Genomic DNA, 18,962 nt, shown 5'->3' on the forward strand with positions numbered 1-18,962 from the left:
ATCCAAGGTCCACCTACTTCTGTCTTCAACAGTCCAACGTACTAGGTGTTTCCATGCAATGAATAAGAAAGTCTGTAGAAGGCACTAAACAGTAACCTTACGTCAGGGAAGAGCCACACAATCTTGGACAAAGGTAGGGGCAGTATGTGTCCCTTATCTAACTCTTATTTTTCTTTTACGTAGATATACAGGGAATGAGAGATAATGAGAGATAATCCAAGGATTAATAGACTAGCCAGTATTTAAAATGCAGGTTTGGTACTGCCCTATGGACTATAGAATCATAGACTCAACCAGGTTGGAAGAGATCTCCAAAATCATCCAGTCCAAACTTTCGCTCAGCCCTCAACTAGACTGTGGCACTAAGTGCCTCATCCAGGCTTTTCTTGAGCACCTCCAGGCATGGTGATTCCATCACCTCCCTGGGCAGCCCATTCCAAAGGCAAATCACTCTCTCTGGGAAGAACTTCCTCCCAACATCCAGCCTGTACCTCCCACACACACAACTTGAGACTGTGTCCCCTTGTTCTACTGTGGTTGCCTGGCAGATGAGACCAACCACCACCTGGCTACAACCTCCCTTCAGGTAGTTTAGACAGCAATGAGGTCCCCCCTGAGCCTCCTCTTCTCCAGGCTAAACAACCCCAGCTCCCTCAGCCTCTCCTCATAGGGTTTGTGTTCCAGGCCTTTCACCAGCTTTGTCATCCCTTCTCTGGACACATTCCAGAATCTCAACATCTCTCTTGAATTGAGGAGCCCAGGTTCTGTCATGTGCTTGATCATGAAGATCATGATCAGATTCAGACACATCACTGACATGTAGGACGTAGTAGATAAATGCCTATAAATGTGCTAAAGGTGTAAAGCAGGGTAGGCAGTACTCCCATACCTTCTATCATTGCTGCGTGAAAGTGTGTGACATGATGGCTAGGTGACTTGATGTTGCAGTAACTGGATACATAGCAGTGCAGGGGCACATCTGCACAGATCCAGACCTGAAGTACTGTGTTCAGTTCTGGAATCCCTATTACAAGAAAGGTCTAGGCATGCTGGAACGTGCCCAGAGAAGGGCCATGAGGATGATCAGAGGGCTGGAGCACCTCATCTATGAAGACAGACTGAGATAGTTGAGGCTGCTTGGTCTGGAGAAGGCTTTGAGAAAACCTTATTGTGGCCTTCCAGTATCTGAAGAGGACCTACAAGAAACCTGGTGAGGGACTTTTTATGGTGTTGGGTAGTGATAGCACTAGGGGGAATGGAGTGTAACTAGAAGTGGAAACAATTCAGATTGGATGTTATGAAGAAGTTCTTCACCATGATGGTGGTGAGACACTGAAGTAGGTTGCACAGACAGGTGGTAGAAGCCCTGTCCCTAGAAGTTTTTAAGGTCAGACTGGATGTGGCTCTGAGCAACCTGATCTAGTGTGAGGTCCATGGCAGGGAAGTTGGAACTAGATGATCCTTGGGGTCCCTTCCAACCCTGACAGTTCTATGATTCTAAGATTCTAATGAAAAGCCAAGATGTTCCTACTGCGCTTAGGTGGAGGGAAATACTGCAACAGAGTTCAAAGATCCTCTGAAATTGTTCAACTGAAATAGCTGTGTTGTGCAGTTAACCCTAGAAATGCCTACATTTGGTCTCACTTCACTTTGCAGAGAGGACAGGTTTCCAGCTGAGGCCAGCTGCAGGACTGCTGTCTGCTCGTGACTTCCTTGCTCGCTTGGCATTTCGTGTCTTCCAGAGCACACAATATATAAGGCATTTCTCTTCTCCTGTGCATTCCCCAGAACCGTAAGTTTGATGCCTTGGCACAATCCCATTCTTCTAAATGTGTTGGAGATGATTCTCTGAGGAATAGCTCTGGAACTCTATCCAGTAGTTTACAGAATTAAACAATTGGATAAACTGGTAGCTGCAGAGTTAGAAGAGGAAGTCATGCATGAGAGGGTGTGTCTCTGTCTCTCTTGAAAAGCTGTCTGGGAAGGAAAAGACTGGAGAATATCTGGTTTAATCTTTTCATCCTGCCTTCAGTTACCATTTGCTGGGGTTTGATCCCCAGCTGTGAAACCCTCCCAGTGAGCGCTGACCAGACAACAGCAATTACATTTCATGAGAAATGACAAATTCACACAGATGCTTTTGTTGTATGCTGGGACAAAACAGGGGCCTTTCAAAGATGTTTTGACATAGAACACTAGTGCCTGTGGCATTCCAAGTGAGAGAATAGCCAAGGTAGTAGGGGGGCAGCTGGCAGAAGGGAACGCTCTGTCAAGAACCCTGCAGAGCCAGGCCCAGATATGGAAGCAGACAGTGCAGAACAGTCCTCACACTATCTCTCTTTGGGGGTCTATCAGGTAAAGTCCTCCTTGGGAGGTTCATGTAGAGCACTAAAGGAAACCTTTATTGAAACAAAGAGTCACTTGTTTTCCAGAGACCTCTGCCATGAGTTGTTGGGTCATGTTCCCATGCTAGCTGACAAAGAATTTGCCCAGTTCTCACAGGTAAGAAGGTTTTTCTGTTGGCTGTTTAACCAAGTCCTCTGGATAGCAGACCAGACATACCTGAAAGGCATGCAGCTCACAATGCTTGACATGCTATTTTAAGACTTGACTATGGCTGAGTTGCAGCCTCCAGAGATGGTGGGCTAGCAGTGCCTCAGGATATTTTCACTCCAAAGGAGTGGTAGCACTGCTCTCTAAAGACATTGTGTAAAAGGAAGGGTAGGCAGTGCCTGTGGGACTTCTCTGTGGGAAGGCCATGTCAGTCTGCAGAAGGATGCCAGTGGAGCCTCTGAGGTGCTGTGTTTGAGTTGTACTGACCATGTTGTTCCCCTGGCTTCCTGTCCTAGACCGCATGAATCTAACAAGGCACAGCTATCAAGCCCTCAGGCTGGTTCTGTCTCTAGATGTGCATTTTTATCTCACATGATACTTTAATTATGTCCATCACCATGTCATTCATTAGAGTTGTTTTTCCTTTTGCAACTTACCAGATTCTCACAGCATTGCTCACACTGAGCAATCCTGAGGAGGCTCCAAAAAAGCAAACAGGATGTCTTTGTGCAACAAGGGGCTATTTAGTACAAGCAGTAATGTCAGACCCAAGTGAACTCAATGACCTCATATAATTAAAGACTTCAGAGCTATGTATATGTCTCAAAACCATAGCAAAGTGAAGAAGATAACTCCTATTCTGAGCTTATCAATGACTGGCCAGTATGGAAACTAGTAATGAGAGCAGAGGGGTTACATGATGTATGTCCTTGTCAGAATATCTTAATAAGAAAGCCAGTTCACCTCATATAAATTGGTTTTCATTTGTATCAACATGGATACATACCAGTTTCCATTTTGGTCCCAAATACATGTTATTATCAGATTCAGATGAATAGTACTTAAAATATCTTAGTGGTCTATAATTTATTCTAGAAGAAACCTCTTCAGTTCAGTTCAATACCAGAACTGAAGGCACACTAGAAATAAGAGATTATAGCAATTTCAAAACTTTCATCTCTCCCCCTTTTCCACAGACTGTATAACACAGGGTCACAGTAGATGAATTTTCATATTTCACTTTTTTTCCCTCACAAATTATTTTCACAGTTGAAATTCACCACATGAACATTCTTTTCTTTTGATTTCAACGTGAGGCAATGAATGGTGAAAAAGTCCTGATTTTATTTGTTTGCTGCATGATATGGCTCCTGGGATAGCTAGGAAGAGGCATCTACAGATTCCTATCATGTGAATAACAATTAACAGGAAGTACAGATGAGAGTAAACAGAATCTTCCCTGCATGAATCTGACCTGCTCATAAGGGATGTCAGAGAGAGAATGAGAAACAGAAGGGTAATGGCAAAGATAAAGCCCATCTTGCTGTCCTTCCTTCTTATGCCTCTTCCTAAATCTGCCAGGGATAGTCCAGCACTAAGTCAAGAGATGGTTAACTTTATACAGAGAGCACTGAGAATTAAACACTCATCTAGTGTGGCTCCCAGTGGTAAGTAGCTGGGGGCCAGGGAGAGGTAGGCATACTGGAAGCCATGGAAGGTCATTTTGGGTGACAAAAACAATGAATAGTTCATGCTATTCATGTTAGAAATGATGTGGTACTCCCCCTTCCCCTTTTTCTCTCCCTTGGGCTGAATAATCACACTGGTGTAATGCTGCCTGCTTGCTTACTTGCTTTAGGATATTGGACTGGCTTCTCTTGGATCATCTGAAGCGGAAATTGAGAAACTGGCCACAGTAAGTACAGATGGCAGTTTAGTATTGAAGGCAAACCCGAAACAATTCACCACATATCCCTTACTGCACAGGGAAGGCTTTTCTCCAGTGTATCAGATTAGGTAAAAAAGGGAACATCATCCGGGTTGTCTCTTCTCCTCATCCACAGATAATGACAGCCTCAGTCCTGATGATTTTTTTGAGGAGAGGAAAGGAGCCTTACACTCACCCAGGTGGGAGTAATGGAGGGGGTAACTAATTAATGCAAGAGGGTATTTTAAAAAAATTAATATTGCTTATTACTTTTCAGTATTTAGGAGTCTCACCCCCTGACCACTGATTTTAATAAAAATTAGGTTTTCTTGCAGTGGTCTTTGAAACATTATGCAGATGATAACATAGGTCTAGAAATAGCTAGCAATAACACAACATTAATTGAACTGGAAGAGAAGGGTCTTGTTGTTAATTACACCACTTGCTCACTAGCTGGACTCAAGGAGCTCCTTTCTGCTAACAACAGAAGGCAATTGATGAATTACAAGAAGCTTTAAGTATGTACTCACAAAAATTGTTTCCCGACTTACAGGGCTAGCTACAGGTTCAGACAGCCCCCAGAATGCTGTCAGGGAATTCTGTCAATGTCTTGTCAGCCACTGAGGCTTCTGATTCTTCCCAGATTTCACAGGCTGCTGGGGAAAGGAGGCTGACTATCTCTGACCTTATCCTGATTTCTGTGGATGATCTTTGTATCCCTTCCAGGGCTCTTCGTCTTTGCAGGTGTAGGCAGAATGTCTTGCAATGTGCAGTTTTGGCACATATGTCACGCTGGCTGTGCAGGCCTATCATGTGGAGCCATTTGGTGCCTATTCCTGGTAAACTTGAGGCAGGCAGTTTCCAGGCAGTTCAGGCCCAAAGCATCAGAGCTTCTTATTATGCAGCTGGGCTAACTTATAGCTTAGCATAGCATAATGCTGCAGAAGGCAATGGCAGAATTATTGCCAGAGGCAGAGAGCAATGGTAGCAGGCAGTGGCAGCAGTATCAAGCAGCAAGCAAGTACGAATACAATGGCAGACCACGTTGTGTTACCTGCTCATCTCTTTTTATGAATGCAATCCCCCCTCCCAAGACTAATGGACCTTTAGACACAGAATAGCCAATCAGAATGGCAGTAAGCCAAGCTTGTCCATATTAGGTGAAACCATAGTCTTGCTTTACCCAAGATGATTTTTTGTGACATCATCCAGGTTTGGAACTGGTGCTATGAGAGAACTATGTGGGAAAAGACAGTGACACACGCACATATTCTGTGCAGTTTCCCATTCTCTGGGTCTAGAGAGGCTAGGTTAAGATGCAGGTCCATGACTTTGATAGAGTCAAAAGAATTACAAATTCCAGAAAGCCATTTTGTGTTGTTACCCTAATCTTGGTGAGGGTGGGTGAAGGCCAGTGGCTTACATAGCATTCTTTTACAAGCACCTCTCGCTGACCCTGGACTAGATTAGAGGTAAGGTTAAGGTTAGAAGAATGATGGATCTCATGCCTGAAATTGTCACTAGGGTTTGGGGAGGTAGAGTAAGGAGATCTTTTATAAAAGACTGCCTTTAATTCAAGATCTTATGAGAATAGAATTTTTAAAATGCCATTCAAATATTCCAAACAGTAAATGTATGATAGATTAACATCTCAGTCTTCACCTGTTTAAAAGGTAAACATGCAATCCAGACTAATTCTTCATGTTTCATCAGTAGAAAGTGAAGGTAGAGAGGAACCTGTAACATATTTGCTATCCTGGTAAAGTGTCCAGCAAAATATCTTTTTTTCTCTCTTTAAGTACCTGTCATTCTCTGCTTCTTATAATGAGAATGTAGGTAACTAGCTTAGATGATACCACAACATTTGGGCTAACTAAAAGTTTATTTAAAGAATCTCAACTTTGCTTGTTGTGGTCTGTAACAATTCTAAAACAAAATTTGAAACGGCATTATTTTATTCAGTCCCTACACTTCTCTAAGCAGGTGGGTCTGTGCATAGGAGACAGAAAGCTGATAGTGTCCACCTCATCCATGGAGTGAATGAGTATTGTGTCTTGTACCCCCTGTTAAGATAGTGAGAGCTGAAAGAACCTCATTAATGAAGAGACAAATACAAATTTAATGAAATGCTAAAAAGAATTCTTCCTCTTCCCACATCTCATTCCTTAGTCAAAAAAGACCTTTTAAAAAGTGAGGAAGTGCTCAAAAGACTTTTCACTACGTAATAATAAGCATAAAGATTATTAATGCAATATAAATACAGAATTACTAGCTAAACTATAGGGAGTGCAGCTCAGGTTGGACTCGATGATCTACATGGTCTTTTCCAACCTGGTTAATTCTGTGATTCAGAAATCTGTAGGACAAAAAAGTATTTCTGGCATGCTGTTTATTTAGTGGCACTTATGCTAGCTAAAACCAAGTCTTCAAAATTTTAAGACATGTGAGAAAAGAGTGGAGGAGAGAAAGGAAGAAAGAAAAGAAAAGAAAAGAAAAGAAAAGAAAAGAAAAGAAAAGAAAAGAAAAGAAAAGAAAAGAAAAGAAAAGAAAAGAAAAGAAAAGAAAAGAAAAGAAAAGAAAAGAAAAGAAAAGAAAAGAATAGAAAAGAAAAGAAAAGAAAAGAGAGAAAAGAAAAAAGAAAAGAAAAGAAAAGAAAAGAAAAGAAAAGAAAAGAAAAGAAAAGAAAAGAAAAGAAAAGAAAAGAAAAGAGAGAAAAGAAAAAAGAAAAGAAAAGAAAAGAAAAGAAAAGAAAAGAAAAGAAAAGAAAAGAAAAGAAAAGAAAAGAAAAGAAAAGAAAAGAAAAGAAAAGAAAAGAAAAGAAAAGAAAAGAAAAGAAAAGAAAAGAAAAGAAAAGAAAAGAAAAGAAAAGAGAAAGAAAGGAAGATAAAATAGACAGAGTAACATACTGTCTTCCATTATTTTGCAAACTGCCTGCAATTCTTGGAGAAGGCTACAGAGAAGGCAATTCTTATGGCTAAACTGCAGCCAGAGTCAAACCTGAAGCAGCAAAGAGCTACATGTCCCTAAAGTAACCTTGGAGAGTTGTAACTCAAAGCCATATTTTTTTCAATGCTTCATGCTTTCTGCATTTCCAGTTTGCACACCACCTGTCCAGCTTCTGAGGGATCAAGCTGTGTCCAGAAGTATTCTTTCACTGTCCGTATCTTTGGATGCCATAACAGTGGAAGGCTTAACAGCTTGGCAGAGCCAAGAGTTGCTTTTATCCCACTACTGTCCAGCTGGTGAAGGAAGTATGGTTATAAGCATGCTTTATTGCAAGAAAAGCCCAGAGAGATGAATCTTTATTTTCTGTTGGAGCATAATAAAAGTGTAATTGGCATAGTCTTACAGGGTACATTGCTGCTAAGGGAGAAGACATTCTTCAGTGCTTCTGAATGTTATCATACAAAGGAGGAGGGAAACTGTAATTTCAAGTAACTTTGTTAGGGCATTGAACCCTCTGTAGGGGTATGCCTATACTTCTGTGGACTATGGGCTGAAATCTGCCAGTTTCCACCAACTACATTGAAGCTTATGGTTAAGAGGTTGTAAGGGCAATTTGTAGCATCTTCCAAATAAAGGAAATGGGACTTTATGGCTTTATTTAGCCATATAATTACCACTAGCATTTTTTTCTTATTATTTGGTGGAATGAGAATGGGAAGAATTGCATGTTCTGAAAAAACAAACAAGTGTTAAAGTTTATATGTGTTATATATGATGAGAGAAAAATTAACTTTCTTAAAATACACAGCTATAAAAATTGAACATCTGAAGGCATTAAAGAATGAGGCTAAAAGAAAATTAAAGGAATAATGAGAATATTAGAAATTAACTGTCTGCTCTTTCACAAGTCATTCTTCTTACCAGCTTTACTGGTTCACTGTGGAGTTTGGTCTCTGCAAAGAAAATGGATCAATCAGAGCTTATGGGGCAGGACTGCTTTCGTCTTATGGGGAACTTAAGGTATGTATCAAATGTATGATATTGAAAGCTTTCTACTGTAAGGTTTTCTTAACTCCCTGGTGAAAACAGAGTAGTATTTCTTCACATAAACCAATACAATTTACAATACTGATCTTTCTTTTGCAATGAACTTTGTTCTCCCTTCCCAGAAGCTACTGAATAGGGAAAAATAAAAGTATAGTGCCTACATGTGTTCCACCTAGAGAGATAAAACTCAACTAAAGCAAGCATGCTCTAAAGTATTAGATTTGCTTCTTCCCGTTCCTGGTCAGTAGTAACTCAATTTGCTATAGCATAAAATCATTGTATATTTCTGAATTGCTCGCTAGAGGGCAATATTATGCCTACTATAGACTGATACTTCGCGCCATTGAGAGTTCAATTAGAAAGACATTGAGTAACTGAAAATAAAGTGCAAAGAAACACCAAAATAGGTTTAGCACTTTACATTCCTAAATAGATTCCAAAGCTTATGCCAGATCAAGTTTTACGTAGGTGAAAATCTATATACGGAGTTTTGATTTTGTATTGCCTAGACAAATTAAATGTGGAAAGAGGCACTGGACATCATGTGGGTTTCCCACCCTTTGGACAAACTGCTGATAGGGGAGATAATAATTTCTGCTCAGTTTTGCAGAGCACAGAAGCAGATCATCAATTTCTAAGTCAAAAGACCTAAACTTGTGTCAGTAGATCTCAGCCACTATGGGTTGTGCAGATTCTGGATGATTTTTGGAATCAGTAAGAGCCAAAGGAAAAGAAAAGGCACTATTTTTTATAAACCAGGATTTTTTTTTCCCATGGGAAGTACATTTTAAGCTTTACACATAGACACAGTAACTTAACAGTTCCATTCATATGGAACCATGGCTGGATTAACACAGCTTGGTCTCCCATAACTAGAGATGGTTGGATTGTCATGACACGAAACACATTTCAAAACTCTCCTAAGGGAACAGAGGTCAGCTCACTTCCCAGTCAATTGACAGAAGGAAGACAAAATATTAATGTATCTCAGAATGTTTATGAGAAATCCCACCAGACCTGTGCTTGGAAGTTAACATATAGAAAGGCAAACCCTCCCAGACATCAACCTTTGTTTTGCCACCTGCTGAGTTTAGCACTGATTGTCTCCCAGCACTTGCAATTTACAAATTTGTGTGAAGGAATTGGGGTCGTTTGGAGAAGAAGAGGCTGAAGGAAAGCCTCATTGCTCTCTACAACTGTCTGAAAAGAGGTTGCAGCAAGGTGCAAGTTAGACTTTCCTCCCTAGTATCAAGCGATAAGAACAGGAGGAAATGTCACCAGAGAAAGATTAGGTTGGATATCAGGAAAAAAACTGTTACTAAAAGGGTGGTCAGGCACTAGAACAAGCTGCCCAGGGAGGTGGTGGAGTCATCATCCCTGAAGGTGTCCCAAAAACTTGTAGACATGGCAATCTGGGACATTGTTTAATGGCCATGGTGGTGTTAGGTCAATGGTTTGACTGAATGATCTTAGAGGTCTTTTCCAGTCAAAACAGTTCTATGATTCTAATGCTAACTTTAGTATAGACAGTGGCAGTGTGAGTAAAGTGCTGAAGTTCTGTGCCCAAGCACCTGCTAGCACTTGAAAATGTATACCAACTGTTTCTCTCATGGTTGAAGTGGTGAAATATGCCTAGTGCAGTCTCTATTTTGTAGAAGGGATGGTTTTTTTTTAGAAACACAGCAGTGGATAGACAGTTCTCTGAGAAAATGAAGAAGATAGTGAGGCTTATGATAGCCTTCAGTTTCTTGCAAAGCTCATTTTGCAAGAAATGGGGAAAAGAATCTTAGACTGACTCTTGAGGAAGTTCTAGATAAATTTGGCTGCTGCTTGGGAGAAAGCCATTGTCTATTCTGATAATTATTTGCCAGTCTTCTCAGTATGAGCCCGGGCAGAAGCTTGTGCATAGAGGCCCCAGACTTGACTTTGCATCATTTAACTAATCAGCATATTTGACACAAACGAACTCACTGCAGCTCATGTGACAGAGGAGACATTCTGCAGCAGCCTCCAAAAGATGAGGTCTCTTCATCACTGAACTTTTCTGAACAAAGAATAGTAGGATGATTTGGTCACCAACGAGTTAAAAAAGAGGTAACTTACTAATGCTAGTTGGTTCGCTACAAGAAGATAATATCTAACAAGATGGAGAGGGTGAGCAGCAGTACATCCAGCTAATGTTATGTAAGAACTTAGCATCAGCAAGGAGTCTGGGAACATCCCTAAACTGCTGCTTGGACTGTTTGTGGATGTGTGTGACTGTAACCCAGGGAACCACATCCTGACTATGAAATCTTAAAAATGTTTTCCTCTTCTGCACTGCACCCTCTCTGACCAGTTTGAACTCAGTCTCAGGTACCCATTTTCTGGGTATGAGCTGAAACTGCACAAAGTCAGGGTGTAGCTTGGGAGAAAGGCAGAGGCTAAAAGGTAGAACAAGACACCCTCTGCATGAGACTTGCACTTGAACATGTTACCTGAGAAAGCATTTAGTGACGGCAGCTAAATATCTGAAGGGACGGATAACTATACCCAAGTCTAAACTGAGCAGTTGTAATGGGTCTGACTGCTGGCCAACCTTGCCTCCTCTGAACTACAAGAATTCCTCCCAAACAGCTCTTGGTATTGCACTGTTTATTTCACTATATTCTGTCAGCTGTTCTACATTATCCAAAATGCTTCTCCTGTTAACACTCAGCTGGACTCTGTCCTATGTACTGTAAAATCTTATGGCTCGCACCGCACTTCTGGCAGCACTCAGTGCTACATATGCTTTTCTTGCAGCACAACAAGTACTCTTAAAGAGGCCTTTAAGACCATCCAGTTTCAAGCTGATCTTCCACTGAAATCAATGGGATTTCAGTTCTGCTTCAACATTGAGAGCATAGTGGGACTCCTGTCAGGTTTTGAATTTCTGAAATCTTTTCCCATTAGTCCCCAGAGCTTCTAAGAGAGCAGTCTATTCTGTGTGTATACCATCCATCTTAACTTGTGTGAGTGCTCTCCAAGATTTATTCTTCAATTACACACTGCAAGCAAAGAGGAGGAAAAACACAATCTTTTGGGATTTGATATTCTTGTTCCAGTTGTATTAACTTCTGCAGCAGTTCCGTAGCAAATTAGCATATTGATTAAGGCAAGTCTCTGGTGATGGAGAGTTCAAGTTCACTTGAGTGAACTATCTAAACATGTGCTTAACTCGCTGTAGTTTTACAGTTAGCAGCTTGAACTGAAGACTGGTGCAGTGCCATCCACTCCTACCAGTTATTTACTAATGCCATAGAAGCTCACATTTGAGTCATAAAGCGGTGAAAGGACTCTTCATGAGGAAGAACTTCTTTAACTTGGTGGCAACAGATCACAGGAACAGGCTGTCCAGAGAGGCTGTGGAATCTCCTTCTTTGGAGAATTTCAAAACACTCCTGGATGAGATTCTGTGCAACCTGCTCTAATGAACCTGCTTTAGCAAGGGTCCCTTCCAACCCTTAATGTTCTGTGATTCTGAAGACTGGGCAAGAAGAGAGACAAGCAGGCAGATCTCAAAGAAGGAGTGGGTACCAAAAGACTGTCCCTGGGTGGGTGGTGTCCCCTGTCCACACTGAAGGTGGAAAGAAAGTCCTGGATGTTGATTGGGGTGAGGTGCCTTTTTTGTTTGCACCCAGGACCAAAGTGATCGTGGCACTCACCGGCCTGGCCAATTGAAGTCCAAACCAGGTTTTAGGCACTTCTATCATGCACCATCAAATGTCACTGTAGTGACCTATTGTCTCAGTTCTAATTTAAAATTCCCAGAGACCCAAATATAATTAATAGAGCCAATAACAATCTATAGGATGTCTTTCCTTCTTTTTTTTCTGCCCCTCCCCCTTTTTTCAAAAGAAAGGAAATCAGCTGTCGAGAGGAAAAGGTAAACAGATCCAAATAAGTAGTCTCACTTTGATTTGGAAGCTAAAAGAAGAAAAAAATAACAATAAATAAAAGGTATGTGAGGTAGGGAAGTTACAAAAGGTATAGGGAAGGGACAACCATATACAAAATATGTAAAATACAACCAGATTAATGGCAATGGTTTGTCCACCTTGTGGGTCATGGCCACTGGGTAAGATAAATAGTACCAGGAACCGGATGGTGATGTTGTCAAGCAGGAGGCAGGGCGAAATAGAGACAAACAGGAAGTTCCTCTACTTTTTATACAGGGTCTTAGGAAGTGGGAGTGGGCTAACCACCACACCTGGTACTGTTTGGACCCACCCCCAGGGAGGAGTCAAGATCACCTAGGGTCAGGGTCAAGACCACTCCCCCAGGAGGATTCACCCTTTACAGCTAGTTTTATCTCATTTGGATTTCAGAGGCTGATAAACTTTGCAGGAACTCACTTTAAGCCTGAGCTCTGTTGCCTCTCCAAAACCCTGTGCAGGTACTAAACAACCAACGTCAATACCTGCACTGTCACCCTGTCACCAACACTGCTGCTGGCTAGTTTAAATTATGAAGAGCAATTTTCACCTGAAAGAACAGGACATGATATTACCTTGAACTACTCCACAAAGAGCATTTCACAGCAGTTGGTATTAATTCTTGCTGCTCTAACCTGTGTTGTTTCCCTTACAAAGTACGCTTTGTCAAACAAGCCAGAGTACAAACCTTTTGATCCAGAAGTGACTGCAGTTCACCCCTATCAAGATCAAGCTTTCCAGCCTGTTTATTTCATAGCAGAAAGTTTGGAAGATGCCAAGGTCAGACTTCAGTAAGTGAAGTGTTTGTGGGTATTTTCAATGGTTGGGGGGGGATGGTTTCTAATCCCAATCTCAAATACATGCAATAATGCAATAACCATGGTAGGCTGTCTCACTGCACACCTCATCTGCACAGTGGTGTTTTTACCACAAAGCAAAACATATTAATTATCTCAGAAAAGCTTCATAGAAAATTCTAACTACTCACTGTTATGCCCTGTCCCATGTTTCATTTTAGCAATGCCTCATTTAGCTACTTCCAAAGTAAGTTCTGTAATGAAATAGTGGGATTGCAATCCCACAGTTGGGGTGCCTCTGTGGTAATCCATACAAATAGGAGGTCATAACAAACTGATTTACCCAAGGTCACACAGAAATTTTATAGCAGACTTAGGAATTAACATGGATCAGCAGGGGGCTTAAAAACAAGATTGCCTTTCTCCTCCGATTATATCTGCACAAGAATGCATAATCAGCATTCACAGGCAATATAATTTCTACAAAGTAGCTGGCTGCAACCTAAATAACATTATTTGAAATTAGCTTGGAGTATGTCTAAATTAATTTCTTTGACTATATTATGCTATGCAGTAAGGATGCTCTATTTATTTATTTATTTTTTAAGCAAGCAAGTTTTAAATTCTGGCCTTCATCTCCCAAGAGTTAGAATATGGCAAATTCTGGCTGCAGGCAGGAGGCTGTGGTGCTACTAGCATGTAAAAGTTGAAATGAGGAATTTATTAGAGGAAGAGAACCTGTGCCAGACTTCTTTCCTACCCCCACATCTTCTCCAGAAGCATTGTTTGCTGGGGTTATAGCAATGGAAAATTAGAGCCTTCACGTAAAATCTGAAGGCTCACATTAAATTACTAATCTGTGTAGAAATGTGGCTGAGAACTCACTGGCAGAGGAAGGAGGGCTTTCAAGAATGTTTGACTCAGACAAACCTGAAAAGAACTTAAAAGTTCAAGGAACTCACCTTTCTCAAACTTCAAGCTTTTTTGTACATTTTTTTTTCCAGGACAGTTGTGCAGCTGAAACTACTCAAAATAACCAAAGGCATAAGAATCAGAGTGTAAAACATAAGTCAGCATAATTACAGGGTGCTCCTACTAGCATGTGCTCAATAGAAACATCCGAAATGGCAAGCAGGTTTTTTTTGCTTTTAATGGAGACAGTAAAATATCCCTGGATGCCTACTGTCAACAGGTTGTTAGAACTTAGGGGAAATTTAGGGTCAAGGTGAGGAGAAAGTTCTTCACTGAGTCATTGGACACTGGAATGGGCTGCCCGGGGAGGTGGTGGAGTCGCCATCTCTGGAGCTGTTCAAGGCAAGATTGGACGTGGCACTTGGTGCCATGGTCTAGCCTTGAGAATTGTGGTAAAGGGTTGGACTTGATGATCTGTGAGGTCTCTTCCAACCTTGGTGATACTGTGATACTGTGGTACTTAGAAAGAGCCACTCTTGGTTATTTCTTGGAAGTGAAGGTGGCAGATATGCTGTGTTCTTGCATTCCTCAGCTTGTGGCTGTAAGAACTCTGAATTGTTTTAATGCAGAGCTGTAAGATGGGTTTGAGCCAGCCACACTGAAAAGCAGAGATTGAGCTGCGAGTAGTTCAGCCACAAGGAGGATATGCTGCAGCATGCACCATTAAGGACTAACAATAAGATGTCACATCAGCCTCTGCTCCCCCACAATTCTATGCCTGCATACTGAGAAATCAGATCCTATGTGCTTTATGTTTAAGGAAATGGCTTCTAAACTTGCATCTGTCTTCTTCCAACCCCAGGAACTATGCAATGCAGATCAAGAAGCCTTTTTCTCTGCACTTTGACCCGTTCACAAGCAGCATAGAGGTTATGAACATACCTCAGAAAGTCAAGAGGACACTTTATCAAATGAAGGAGGAACTGAAAAGCCTCTGCTTGGCCCTGGAAAACCTTTCATGAAACTGAAATACATCTCACTGGACACTGAGATATTTGTAGATGTTTCCAGCATTTGAAGTTTTGGTGATGAAGGTGTATCTGTCTGTGAAAATCTTCAACTCACAAAGCAGCTCTGTCAAGTTAATCTTTTCACTGTAATTTAAACTGATGACTTAGCTACATTAATGAGTTCCTACTGAGTATGTTTCAGTGACAAACAAGACCAAATCACTACAATTTTTCATAGGTGATGTGAGCTACAGCTGTTTGGAGTGTATTTATCTGTTATTATTGCACTCATAGGTTTTTCTTTCATTCACCTGCCACCTTTTCAAGTTAGCACAGTAACTCTTCAGCCACACAGATTTTTACTTTGCTGCTTAAATGACATGATCAGAATCTTTAGATTGGCTTGCTGCCTATAGTTAGCAATTCCTGCAGCTAGCTCATTTCTGCTAGCAATTACTCCCATCTATTGTGCTCACAAACTATGAATGGTTCCCTTACAATGGTTGTAAGAGGAACTCTTTACTTGTGCTTGCTATTTTTTCATCAGACACTCATCTCATTCAGTAGCCTTCTAATATGGCAAAATAATTTCCTGTCATATTTGGGATCACAGAATATTTGTCTCCAAGCTAAAAAATAGCAGAAAATCAAATCACAGAATCATAGAATAGTCTGGGTTGGAAGGAACCCCTCTGCAGGAAGCATCCTCAACTAGATCTGATTGCCCAGAGCCCTGTCAAGCCTCACTTTGAGTATCTTCAGGAATGAGGCCCCAGACACCTCCCTGGGCAACCTGTTCCAGTGTTCCACTTCCTTCACAGTAAATGTAAGCTTATGATACTCTGACTCTGTCACATACAAAGATGCTTAATTTGAAAAGGAAATTTGGATTCTGAGAAAGAAACTTGGATGTAAGGAGATATTTTTGAAGTCTTTAAGAAATAAGGTCCTATTTTTTTTTCTTGAGATTCATGTACTCCTGGAGACATTTAAAAATCTTTCTTTCTATATTGGTGTCATGTTGATTGTAGTAATATGCCAAAGGTGAGTCTACAAACACCTAGAGTAAAATCTAAGGTCAGCCAGTGGCAGCCATATAGACTTGCTATGGAAACAATATCAGATAGATACCCCAACTCTTCTTGACTCCCTCACCAGTCCCTCTCTGAGATGTGTCTGAAATTTATCCACATTCTGCAGGTCATGTTTCCCAGAATCAATCTCATAATTGCCATTTTCCAGACTTTCATACTTCTCACATGCCCTTCATTACTCTGCTACCCACAAGGAGAGACTAGTTCAGGAAAAGATGATGAGGCTCATGCTTACAATGATTTTCTCTCCTCTTAACAGTAGTGCAAACAGATGAGTGTCCATGCAGGTTGCACAGATTGCATAAGCAGGGGCAATGTGGACCTCATGGCTGACACTGGGCGACAGTGATCTGCAAACATCAAGACAGATGTATTCTGCACATCTTACAAGATCTACTTATTTCTTCAAAACTACATTTAGCATATGGCAGACAGTAAGCTCATTGACTGCTGTCCACTAACTACCAGTCTACATAACCTGGACACTGAGGTAAATGTGAAGCAGTTTGGCTCTTGACGGAAAAGAAGTCAGTGTCTCTGTCTTAACTGGTCACTGTAAAACAGGAACATGTACACAGACAGTCACAACAAAGCAATTCACATGTGGTTACTTCATACAGAGTTTATCTCACTCTAATTTGTCCATGTGCCAGGCTCTGACTAAACTGTCTTATTGAAACTTCATGAGATTGTGTCTCTTAAATCTCCATATCTATAAGTATCTCAGAAATTTTTCCCATGAGTAGCAATAGAGTATTCAAGATCTGGGGAGCTGCTGCAACTGCTCCACTTTATTAAAATGTGGTGATGCCTGAACAATTTGGATGTCTCTTGGCAAAAATGGCTGTAAGACTTCTTCCTCTCAACAGCAGGAACATCCCAAGGTCTTGCTTTTTTTTTAAGTCCTCAATTCTGCATCAGGAGAACACTTACATATCATAAACTCTACTTTGTCAGAGATTCACATAGATACGGAGTTGAATTGAAATCATTTCCTTCCACTCTATTTCTGCTATGATAAAGGATGATCACTCAGCATAGTTTTATGGATTTAATGCTCCTTATCCTGCCCATACACACAGCCACAAGTACCATTTCTCCTCAGAACAAATTGTTTTGATACATATTGTAATAATTTATCTGTCTGCTTCCTGCCAATTGGTGCATAGGCCAAAATGCTCGATAGTTCACAGCAGATTGTTTTCAGAAGTATTATTTTCATCAATCATTTGTTTTACAGTGAAAATTCAGTCATGTGCTCTGCGTTTGTGTGTTTTCTTTTTCTTTCTTTTTAAGTGGAAGTTGATGCTGGAGCGGAAGAGCTATCAAAATATTTTCTATAGATGGACTCCGTAGGCCATGGGGTCTTTTTCATGTATTCCCTCTGAAACAGTTCAGCGTGGAGCTTAGACTTGAGTTTGGCTATTGCTCAGAACAGACCTATATTTGGAAGAAATGAGAGACCTGATGGATTTGTTTTGCCCAAGGCCTCACACTTTCCTTGGAGGGACTCCAGGCCCGCCCACACACCCTTGTCTTTTCCAGTTCCTGTAGCAAGGAGAGAAAAAGAAACCATTTGGAGCCAGATTCTCCTACCCTTACACACACTGACTAGGACTCAATCTCTGGAGCAATCCCAGTGACAGCGTTGAGACTATTTAAGGTGCTGTACATAGAAAACAAAAGCAGAAATATCCAGACCTCTGTGTCTTACTTGGCGTTTTTACTGTCTTAATGACAGTGGGCATACATGGTTAAGGTATGCTTCAGTGAAGCTTCAAAAGTAGTGAGTTTGGCTATGTGAACTTTAAAGAAGCACAAATAGTTTTCAAAGGAGGCAAATTATTCCCTCCTTACCCAGGCAAAATCTACCCCAGGATGCCCATGTCTTACATTCCCCTCTAAGGAGGCTCAAATTCTTCTCTTCTGATTCAGTGCAGCGACAAAGCAAAAGCCCTCAGGGCTATATCCTCATGAGGTACACTGGTCATGCTGCTTCTCTAATAGCCATTCTTTCATTTCCTCAGAGTAGCCAAGAAGTACCTCATACTCCTGTCAGTTTAAGGCAGGGTTGATGAAGAAGGCAGTGTTTCAGACCTGCAGGGGGGTTCCTTCAGTTTTAGGGAAAAGGAAGATAAGGTTTTGGACAGAAGGCAGTGTTGGGGCCTCTCTATGAAAATAATGGCACAGTGGAAAAAGCACCAACCAGTAAAAATATGTCTTTTTGTCAGTTTGCATTTCAGCAGATTCACATTAATCTTGCACAAGAAGGCTCCAAAGCCAAGTAAAACACGTCTTGTGACTTGAAACTGAACTGATGAACTCCCCATGGGTCCTTTGCTTATCCTGATAAACTTATTTTTCCTAGATGGAGTGCATTTAGAGCAAAATAGTGTATGTTATTAAAACTGTATTGTGTCCCTCTGTTGTACATGGGAGACTTAGTAAATTCATTTTGTGGCTTTGGACTGGTTTGTTTTTTAGCTAACCAAGTCTGTCCTCTACCAGTTTTGGTCCACCTTCAAGGCTCCAGCTGCTTCAGTGCTTCTCTGCAGATTTATGAGGGATGCCAGGGGTACCACTGTGGAAGGAGAATACAGTTATGCAATGTAGGGAATTTGGCAAGACAGGAAGAAGAAATTTAGGCAGGCCCCCCACCCACTCCCCTGAGAAATAGTATTGTATTACAAGGCAGAGCTGCCATCCTCAGAAAGACCTTCTCAAGCAGTTCCCTCTGGTTCCTTTAGCATTTTGATCTTTGTACTACCTGGTGAATATAATCCTTACCTAATGAATTGAAGAAATACCAGAGGGGTAAAAAAAGAAAAAGAGATCTCCCAAGAGAGGAAATTTCATTACACTCAATCTGCCTTGCCATTGCTAATCCATGAAGGGAAATAAATACCCCAAACCAAAACCAACCACCAAGCAAATAAAAC

At 41.1% G+C, this 18,962-nt stretch overlaps 1 protein-coding gene across 1 annotated transcript in view; it reads left to right on the forward strand.

The window, feature by feature from the left end:
* Nucleotides 1-14,941, forward strand: part of LOC135181620 (tyrosine 3-monooxygenase-like) — a 30,745-nt gene extending 15,804 nt beyond the window's left edge. The window contains exons 7-12 of the mRNA XM_064154854.1: nucleotides 1,657-1,792; nucleotides 2,433-2,502; nucleotides 4,193-4,249; nucleotides 8,132-8,227; nucleotides 12,868-13,001; nucleotides 14,782-14,941. Coding sequence (XP_064010924.1) covers nucleotides 1,657-1,792; nucleotides 2,433-2,502; nucleotides 4,193-4,249; nucleotides 8,132-8,227; nucleotides 12,868-13,001; nucleotides 14,782-14,941 — 653 coding nt within the window. The remainder of the gene's footprint in view (nucleotides 1-1,656; nucleotides 1,793-2,432; nucleotides 2,503-4,192; nucleotides 4,250-8,131; nucleotides 8,228-12,867; nucleotides 13,002-14,781) is intronic.
* The last annotated feature ends 4,021 nt before the right edge of the window (nucleotides 14,942-18,962 follow it).

The sequence above is a fragment of the Pogoniulus pusillus genome, chromosome 15 (assembly GCF_015220805.1).
Source record: "Pogoniulus pusillus isolate bPogPus1 chromosome 15, bPogPus1.pri, whole genome shotgun sequence".
Lineage (NCBI taxonomy): Eukaryota > Metazoa > Chordata > Aves > Piciformes > Lybiidae > Pogoniulus > Pogoniulus pusillus.